General features: G+C 42.4%; 1 protein-coding gene across 2 annotated transcripts in view; it reads right to left on the minus strand.

The window, feature by feature from the left end:
* XRCC5 (X-ray repair cross complementing 5) overlaps nt 1-3,944 on the minus strand; it is a 36,038-nt gene extending 32,094 nt beyond the window's left edge. The window contains exons 1-3 of one of the 2 annotated variants that reach the window (XM_035128258.2): nt 3,883-3,915; nt 1,567-1,680; nt 664-847 (exon numbers count right to left, since the gene is read on the minus strand). In XM_035128258.2, the coding sequence (XP_034984149.1) occupies nt 664-847; nt 1,567-1,680; nt 3,883-3,900 (316 nt within the window). In that variant the 5' untranslated portion in view covers nt 3,901-3,915. Of the gene's footprint in view, nt 1-663; nt 848-1,566; nt 1,681-3,882 lie in introns of both variants that reach the window. The other variant, XM_060278480.1, reaches the window with a different exon arrangement.
* Between the last annotated feature and the right edge of the window lie 6,573 nt (nt 3,945-10,517).

Here is a 10,517-nt window from a genome sequence, read left to right on the forward strand (position 1 = left end):
CTGGCTGCCTAGATAAAACACTATAGCCCCACCTGGGAGTATGGTCCACTGAACTCAGTTCAGCTTTCTTCTGAGTAGACACTTAAGTTATTTACTAGATGCAAATCAGCAGCACCAGACAACAACACTCAGCTAGGCGCTGGGGTGGATTTCACCCAGACCTTACAGAGCCAGGCTGACACTGCTGACGGGCCCTACGTCCCTTGGCACTTAAATCAGGGGTGGGAAACACGGCATTAGTCCTGCTCTGGCCTGTGAAGCCATTTCTCCCAACTCATGCTGGGTGGGCTGCACAACTGAGCACCCCTGTAGAAAAAAGCTTTGCCAATAATGAAGTTGGCAAAGCGCCATGCACCCCACACTCAGCTGGATGTCGGGTGCTTGGGAAGTGCAGTGCAAGAGATTTTGACAGGTGGGAGGGATAAACCACCTGTCAACATCTGACATCATAATGATACCATGTCCTGCCCACCTGTCAATGGTGTTCTGTGGGGGTGAGACAAATAACAGTCTGGCCTACTGAGCCAAATAAGTTTGTCTTAAATAATAAGGGCTCTAGGAGTTAGTTAATGTGGCAATTCCAGACACAGTTAAAATATAAACTCCCAATCTTCCATGCAACTGTAATCTGGTGAAAAGATTTTCAACATTCATAAAGGATACTGTCCCCATGTTCAGAGCCAGGCTGAACCATATTTTGTATGTCTTCCAGCAAATCAAAATCCGGCATCATCAGGTGTCTGTGCACAGTGATATGCTGATATTGGTCCCCGCTAGCAAGGCTATTTGCAGTGTCCTCTGTGCCAAATAAAACCAAGGCGATTTCATCTTTACTCTCAGCAAACACCTGCAGATGGTAAAAGATGTCAGTGCAGATACAAAGCGATCAGTATAAACTTTGCTACTCAGCTTCAGATTACTACCAATTCATTTTTCCTACCTTATCTGCATCATATATAAAACATATTTATATGACATTTTAGGCTTTGTGGTCAGCTAGCAGACCGTTATGGGAACTACAGTTCAATATCTGGAAACAATTCCAGAGGCTAGAAAATACAGTTACAGAACTTTGCCCCCCCCCTCCCAACAACAACAACAAAAACCAGAAGTGGCAGTTTTAACATAAGTTGAAAACTGAAATAATGGTAGGAAAAATCAATGTACCAAAAGGATTGGTGGAACAGAATGCATTATCAAAGAAGTGGGGTAAACATTCTGTATTTCTGTTACACCTATGTAACTTCAAGAAGTATGAAGCTGAGGGAAGACATGGATGTGCAACAAATTTTAAACCACAGGCAGAGGCAACAGCCTCAACGCCCCTGAAGCTGCCCCAGTCTTCTATCCCATCGGAGTTATTTCTTTCCTATTCATTTCTGCCTTATTTCCCCTGGTTTATAAAGTTAACAAAACACTGCAGGCCTGTTTTGAGTTTTACTTATTCCCTTTCACATGAAGTGAAATTTAGCCCTGTTCTGATGTCATCATGCTGTGAGTTTTCTACAGCAGCTTCATGTTTATTATAACTTCTAGTGTTCGTCCCACCCCTCTGAGCTCCTTTACCTGTCGCTGAACAAACATTGTCATCACTTTTTTGGCTTGTTCAAAAGGAGATTCTTCTCCAGGACCAGAATTGCTCATAGAAAAGCCGACATCCATACACAGGACCACTGCTGCCTTCAGAAAGGAAAAGTACAAGCTGAAAAGTATAGCTAGGCGAAATCATACAAGCATCTATTTATTGAGTTGTAACATTCTACACCTACATTCTACTGCAAATGAAACTATGGAACCAATACAGCTTTCAGGCTACTATACCCACTGGGAGTATGCCCAGCTCGGTTTAATGGATTTTTTTACTTTACTCAGAAGTAGACATACACAGGATTGCTTTCAAAATTTCTACCTGTCTTGTCAAAAACAATGTAGAAAAATAAACCACAATACAGTGGTACCTCGGGTTAAGAACTTAATTTGTTCTGGAGGTCTGTTCTTGACCTGAAACTGTTCTTAACCTGAGGTACCACTTTAGCTAATGGGGCCTCCTGCTGCCACCGTGCGATTTCTGTTCTCATCCTGAAGCAAAGTTCTTAACCCAAGGTACTATTTCTGGGTTAGCAGAGTCTGTAACCTGAAGGTACCACTATAACCCAAGGTACCACTCAATCACAGCGGGATTGAGAAAAAAAGTCCGATTAGCTTTGTAAAATGGCTTTTACAATAGATATAATGTGTTTAATGCAGTAAGGGTAAAAATTGAGTGCTTATATAGAAAAAAAACCCACAATTTTTTCTTTATTCAGTTTATCCAATCTATGCATTTTGGGTCAGAGGGCCCTCCTGAGCAGAAAATGCTTGCTCTGCCTGCACCACTGAAGCTTTACAATTACTCAGCTGAGCAATACTGTTGGATCCAACCCATTATTTATAACCCACCTTTCCTCAAACTATAGGAATCAATTTTTTGAAAAATCAGGTTCCCCCATGTCCTAAACTTCTCAAATATATTTGTTCATGTCTTGGATGGAGTCACAGAACTGGAAGAACTGTTTGGCTGTTTAAATTTAATAGTTTAGGTTTTTTAAACTGCATGTTTACTGTTTTTATATTGTATTTATACAAGCTTTGCTACATAGAAAGCTGCTTTATGGTGGCTTTCCCCTCGAAAAGTGGGATATTAGTACCTAAATAACTACATAATAATGTTATTATAGAATTTAAGAGGTTGCGTCCAACTAACACATCCCAGTACTGTAGTTCAATGACTTTTGCCTGTGCAATAGGACTTTCCATCCCCATGCAACCCCTTTTATCTGCTCTGAAGAATTGGGGGAGTGAGTGAGCATTGAACACTACTTTACTGCTTGATCCCAACTGGTAAGTTTCTTATATGTGAACAAGGTCTCTCTCTCTCTCTCTCTCTCTCTCTCTCTCTCTCTCTCTCTCTCTCTGTGTGTGTGTGTGTGTGTGTGTGTGTGTGTGTGTGTGAAAATACCATTGTGTGCATAATCACCCCCTTTATTAATCTGGAATACAAGGCATCACTTGGTTCTAACTGCAAGTGTAGATTAGGTTAAAATCTTATATACACTTAAAGGTAAAGGGACCCCTGACCATTAGGCTCATCTCGCGTTATTGGCTGAGAGAGCCAGCATACAGCTTCCAGGTCATGTGGCCAGCATGACAAGCCGCTTCTGGCGAACCAGAGCAGCACACGGAAACGACGCTTACCTTCCCGCTGGAGCGGTACCTATTTATCTACTTGTACTTTGACATGCTTTCGAACTGCTAGGTTGGCAGGAGCAGGGAGAGCTCACCCTGTCGCGGGGATTCGAACCGCCAACCTTCTGATCGGCAAGCCCTAGGCTCTGTGGTTTAACCCACAGCGCCACCCGCGTCGTATTTACATACGAGTAAATACCATTGAACTCAATGGGTCTTACTTCTTATAAGCTATGCACAGTAATAAATAATAATAATCATTTTGTATCGCAATCCGCTTTGTGCAGAATTATCTGCCCCTGAAAAGCAGGATGCAATCCTGATTCTATATACAGCATTTCGAAGTGGGGGTCGCCCCGGGATAATCTGATCCTAGGTACCCCCTCCCCCCAACACTCACTTCACTAAGGACTAGAAGCCCCACTTTCACCTACAATAATAATAATAATAACAATGATACATCTTGAACAGAAGTCCAATGCTAGGGGATGAGCCCGTGTGAAGGAGCCGAGAGAGGTGGGGGAAGTTCCCTGCAAGCCCTGAAGCCTCCCATTAGCCCTGTCAGGGCGACGCGCGTCTCTTCGTGAGGGAAAGAGCGGCAGGGGACCAGCATGGCCGGCGGGGTCCGTCTCTCACGCCCCACCCCCCGCGCGTTACCTTCGCCCCCCGCGACATCGTGCCAGGAGCGGCTCCAGCTCCGTCTGACTTCCGCGCCTCCGCCGTCTCTTCCGGAATCTCTCGGTCAGTATCCGGCCAAGTGGGTCTCGGCGCCGGCGTGTGAGCGAGCCCCACAGCGGCCCCTCGTGGTCGCAGCTGAGATGGAGGGGGAAGGATGGAGGGCCGGAGGAATTGCGGTTACCAGGAGGAGAGGGTCGTGTTGGCACCAAAGAGGATGCTCAGGCTGCAGTTCTAATGCACGCTTCCTGCAATGATTTAACAGTGTCGGATTTACGTATTATAAACTAAACAAGCTACTGTATAGCTTAGGGCCCCACTCTCTTGGGGGCCCAAAAAAAATTTAAGGGGGGGGGGACTGGATGTACATTTCCAAAATATAAGATTAAAAAAACAAATAAAATAAAACCTACATAGAGCAACAGTGTTTTGTTTTGTGTTGTGTAGGCTCCTGTGATGTAAGTAATGGGCCCCGTCTGCTAGCCTGCTCCCTAAAATATCACTGGTTTGCTCATTTCTATATATAGGGTGCCTACATTCTGCTATTTATAATTATTAGTTTGCATCATATATTTGCACCTATTATTATTTCATGTTATAGCAAGTTTCTAGAGACTAGATTACGAGTCTTTGTAAATTGTGTTTCTAAAGGAACTTTTGTTATTGCCAAATGCCAATGTGTTTGCATTATTAAGTTTGTTATGAATAATAAACTTAGTTGGTCTTTAAGGTGCTACTGAAGGAATTTTTTGATTTTAAATCATTTGAAGTTAGAGCTTAATAATTATTTCACTATTAATATACTTGTTCGTATTTCAGTTCAACAATTACTTTGATAAAATACATATTTTGTTGTGTGCAAATGGCTTTAGATATCTATTAGGTATATAAATTACCATATAGCATAATTTACCAACAGTGACCATTTCTTGTTGACAAAGGGCAGCTGGACATATAAAGGGCCCCATTACCTTCAGTAGCTTAGGGCCTCATCAAACCTAAATCCGGCCCTGATTCTTCAACATCATCCTCATTGGACTGGTTGTGTTGTGCAGATGCCTGATTATTGTCTCTCAAAGCGACTACTCTATTCCCAACTTATGAATAGAAAGCATAATGCTGGTGGTCAACAAAAGAGGTTTAAAGACTCTCAAGGCAAATCTTTTTTAAAATGTAGTATAAACACTGACAACTGGAAAACACTGGTCTGCGAGCGCTCCAATTGGAGAACAGCCTTTACCAAAGGAGTCATGGGTTTTGAAAACGCTCAAACTCAGGATGAAAGGGAGAAACGTGCTAAGAGGAAGGCACGCTTGGCAAACCCTCACCATGATCAACTCCCACACGGAAACCTATGTCCCCAATGGGGCAGGACATGTAGCTCCAGAATTGGCCTCCACAGTCACAGACTCACAGTGAAAACCATTTTCATGGAAGAACTTACTCGGCTACAAGTGATCGTCAAAGATGAAGACAAGAAGGAGAGAGGAAGGAGTAAAATGATGTGTTGACACAAAAGAGGATGTTCATGCTGCAGTTCTAATGAACACTTCCTGGGAGTGTACTACTGGTTTTACTTAGATTTTATGTCCATTTGTTTTTAAAGATTTTTATCAGTATCTTTTATGAATATTTTATATTGTTTTATGTAAGCCACTTTAGAGGTTTGGGTTGATTAAATGGAATATAACTTTTGTTAAAATGTGGGAGTTCATTTGGAAACACTGTTTGGTCACCCACTTTTAAAAAACTAAATGTCTGTGTATAGTATCTGCTAGATTAAATTGCAGTTTCCTTTTGCAGAGTATGGCATCCTGTTAAATATACTGTATGCAATTTTAAAAGAGGGAGGAAATCTGATAACCCAAGAGGAAATCTTATTCATTTCCCATCATTCCTTAAAGAAGATGCCCTTGGTATCCTAAACAAACTTGAACAAGTGAACAACTGAAGAAGTGTGCATGCACACGAAAGCTCATACCTATGACAAACTTAGCTGGTCTCTAAGGTGCTACTGGAAGGGAATTTTTTAATTTTTGTTTCGACTACGTCAGACCAACACGGCTACCTACCGGTACCTGAAACTTGAACAAGTTCCACCCTAGGCTGAAGCAGTGATTCAGGCAAAACTGCCCAAGGCTAAACTTAATTTGGCCAAATAAAAAAATTCCTTCAGTAGCACCTTAAAGACCAACTAAGTTTTTATTTTGGTATGAGCTTTCGTGTGCATGCACACTTCTTCAGATACACTGGAAACGGAAGTGTCAGGCCCTTATATATATATACAGAGGGTGGTGGGGATGGGTGATGGGCTGATGGGAGTGGTAAACCTGTGGATGGCTGTTAACGGCTGCTGATGGCTGCAATTAGTCCTGGGGGGGGGGGAAACAAGGGCTGAGGTGCTAAAGAAAGCTTGATCATGCATAATGAGATAAGAATCCAATGTCTCTATTCATTGGATTCTTATCTCATTATGCATGATCAAGCTTTCTTTAGCACCTCAGCCCTTGTTTTCCCCCCCAGGACTAATTGCAGCCATCAGCAGCCGTTAACAGCCATCCACAGGTTTACCACTCCCATCACCCATCACCCATCCCCACCCACCCCCACCACCCTCTGTGTATATACTGTATATAAGGGCCTGACACTTCCGTTTCCAGTGTATCTGAAGAAGTGTGCATGCACACGAAAGCTCATACCAAAATAAAAACTTAGTTGGTCTTTAAGGTGCTACTGAAGGAATTTTTTTATTTTGCTTCGACTCAGACCAACACGGCTACTTACCTGTAACTTAATTTGGCCACTTTACAAGAGTACAAAAAGAATAGGCCTCCAGTTGCATCTGAAGAAAGGGCACATTATCTCAAACAGCTGCAGCTGTGATGCTGCAGGACCCTGTGGTCCAGATCAGTGTGAATGGATTCTGTGTATGTACAGTTAAATAGACCACTTTCCAGTTTCTCCATGATGGGATCCTTGTGTAGGCTGTCTGAAGTTCAAATGGAAAATACACAAAGCAGCAGGTGATGTGAACAATTTTGGACAGGTCCTTCACCATTTGCTATGTTTTTGGAACAACCAGACTCTTAAGAAATAGGAGTGGGTGGTGGATGGGGGAAAGCTTCAATCATTTTGCAAGAAATTAGCAGGTGGTCTATACAGAGGTTTCCAAAACACCTGGGGTTTTGAAAAAGTATCTGTTGAAATATGTTTTTTTAAGGTCTTACACCCCAGCATGAGATAGCTCTGCTGGCTACAGAATTGCCTTATCTGTAGCAGCTTTCCTTAAACACTTATTATGCACTGTACTCTACGCTACCACCCGCAGCTCACTATGACTGTCTAGCTGTTATTGATGATTCCCTGCAGAGGTGCGTGTAAGTGCACAATTTACTTCCTCTATTTGAGCGCACATACCTGGAGAAGAATCCCCTGCCTACCCATTTCATGAATGTGTGTAAATAAACCATGTGCCAATGGTCTGAAATTGAAAGAACTTCTGTACGGGTGGTTAATATATTTCTGTTCACCCTGTAGAATAAAGTGCATTTTTAGTTCTGCATCAGTATGGTTTTCAAAATGGTAGCTGGGGAAGTTTTCATATTACCAGAGTTTAGGCATCCCTTTGCCTTATCCACACTACAAAATGCTAATGCATTTCTACAACCTTCTTGTTAAACTATTTAAAAATCCACCCACAATATTTTGTTTAGCCAGCCTGCCCGTTTGCACGAATCCGAATGCTACAAGGCAACTTGCCCCCAAATAATTCTTGCTTACCTTAGGCCATGATCTAACTGCGTATCTGCATGCAGTTCAGAAAATCCATCATCAGCTAATTAAACTTTAGAACACAATAAGATTAAATAAAAACGAAGCAGGCACACTCTCAGAAGCAACTGTTTCTGTTTGCAAAAGACTAAGATCCGTCTGGCTTGTTACAATTTGGATTGTTGCTGCAGTGCAACAGACACCTAGAATACAGCAGATACCAAATAAAGAGTAATACCACAAACATTTGGTAATACCATTACCACAGTGTGCTGTGTGGTAAACTGGCTATTTGTTTTGTAATGTTTTGAGGCGAGGATATATAATTTATTAAATTTATATGCCACCCTTCATCAGAGGATCACAGGACAGTTTATAAAGATAGAAACACAACCAATTCATAGGAAACACTTCCCCATGGTAAGAAATGTTTTGACAGTGAAGCAGACTCTTGGGTGGCGAGTTTTGGACAGGGGCATCTACAGGAATCTTTTGGGAAGGGGAGACACGGTAAAATACTGGAAGTGGGAAGCAGGCTAGTTTCCCACAAAGAAATGAAAGCAGTGCTCATGTGTTTTGCCACATTATCTCAGCTTCTACAAATGCTAGAAACGTAGGGTGGTATTCAATTAACTCATAGGTAGGCAAATTAAGGCCCGGGGGCCAGATCCAGCCCAATTGCCTTCCAAATCCGGCCTGCAGAGAGTCCGGGAATCAACATGTTTTTACATGAGTAGAATGTGTGCTTTTATTTATAATGCATCTCTGGGTTATTTGTGGGGCATACAAATTCATTCATTCCCTCCCCCCCCCCTCCAAAATATAGTCCGGCCCTGCACAAGGTCTGAGGGACAGTGGACCGGCCCCCTGCTGAAAAAGTTTGCTGACCCCTGAATTAACTCCTCACGCATGTGAAATTATGTCCGTTTTCACAATGGATCGCAGATCTGCTTCAATGCGCCAGCCACACTGCACACTGCGGCTCCGTGGCAATCTCCCCCCAACATTAGTGTGTCAACATTAGTGTGGTATTGAGCAAACCTGAATTATGACTTAAGTTTACAGATTACAGAAGTAACTATGGATGCCACAAGATTCTCATTCACACACAGGAATTTGTACGTACCTGGCAGGCAACACTGACACATGCTTCCTGGTCGGGCCCAGTATCTCAGGGTGGCTAATCTAACCTGTGGTCTTCCAGATGTTGTTGGACTCCAACTCCCATCATCCCTAGTCAGCATTTCCAATGGTGAGGGATGTTGAGAGTTGTAGTCAACCACGCCTGGAGGTCCATAAGTGCTTTTCCTTAATTGATATGGTGGTCAGGCCATGAAGAACCAAGAAACTGCTTGGGGATGGAGCTATGCTTGAGCCTTGAGAGACAGAGATCATTTGTTTTCCTGATTTACTGTAAGGCACCAGTACCCAAACCAGAAGGCTCCGAGGTCTCACTTAAATATGAGCAATTAAGAATGAGGGAGGAGAGTTCACAAGGGCAGATATTTGCTTAGCATTTTCCTAACTTTTTTGGGGGGGGGGAGAGAAATCCCATGGATTAACAAAGGCTTTTTATCAGAAACATTGAAAAAGCAATTTATTTTAATCTTATGAAAGACAAATTTGTCTTCCTATACAAATGGGCTGAAATCCTGTTAAAATCATCTGACGAACTGTACTAGGACAGTAACAATGATAAATCTTCCGTCTCTGGTTTCTCGTATTTCCTGATGTTCCAAAACACATGGAAGAAATGCCACCAACTTCAGCAGAACATTAATCTGTAATAACAATAGATTAGGTTTTAAAGAAAGGAGATCAAGAAGGTCCATGTCTCACTGCAGAACGACTTGTGGGAAGGTTGGCGAGAGGGGGAGTGAAAGCATCTCAAGAAAGAAGATAGAAGAAAAAGGTAAAGAAGAAAGGATAACTACAGCGTCACCATCCACAGCACTTTAATATAAGACAAGGAAGGAAAGGGGAAAGGGTACACTTTTGAGGCCAAAGATCAAGGCAGGACAGAAATACATAAATAAATATTAGGGAGGGGGAAGTATTTAAATCTCCCAGTACAAACATGGGAGTAACTAGACACATTCAGCTTGGAAGCCTCTTTGGGGAAGTCCAGAAAAGTTAGCAGTGGGTGCATACAGATGTATTATTAAAGCAGAACTTCCCCTGACTTTATCCACACTTTAAATCAGAGGTGGGCAACCTTTGACCTTGCATGATCTACTTTAGTTTTTACTAGAACCTCAAGATGCACCAACCAGAGCAAAGTCTGAGAGTGAACATACAAGGAGAATTAAGTGTACTTCTCAGCACATACCCAATCAAGACATTGTGATTAATGTAAGAGAACTGAGCTCACAAGCCTTTCACACTAAAATCCAGACCTGGTTTTCCAAAGGTTTTCCTTTCTACAGCCTAATTTACCAGGGTGAGTGGTACAGGGAACTATTGCAACTTATCTAGAGCTCCACCAGTAGATCCCGAGATACATTCTGCACACTTCTAATATAAAATGATGGATGCACATATCAATGACTAAAACACAGATTTAGTCATCAGTCTTGCACCTCCTCCTACTATGTCTTGGGCACGCTGTTGACCTTTTAAAGAATTATTTATTACAACTTCATGCACTTTTGTGATTTTAAGTGTTCCTGGTCACCTTAAAAAAAGTTTTTTTGACGTTGCAAAACTGCTCTGGACAGGGGAGGAATGGATTGGTAATGTCACTGGTAACAGCCAGTCGGTGTTGTGCGCAGACACCTTATGATACAAAATTGTCTTCTCTTCCCCCCCCCCCCCCGAGGTTGACCTGGAAAGAAAAATAAGTTTGT

The sequence above is a fragment of the Zootoca vivipara genome, chromosome 1 (genome assembly GCF_963506605.1).
Source record: "Zootoca vivipara chromosome 1, rZooViv1.1, whole genome shotgun sequence".
In the NCBI taxonomy this organism is placed as follows: domain Eukaryota; kingdom Metazoa; phylum Chordata; class Lepidosauria; order Squamata; family Lacertidae; genus Zootoca; species Zootoca vivipara.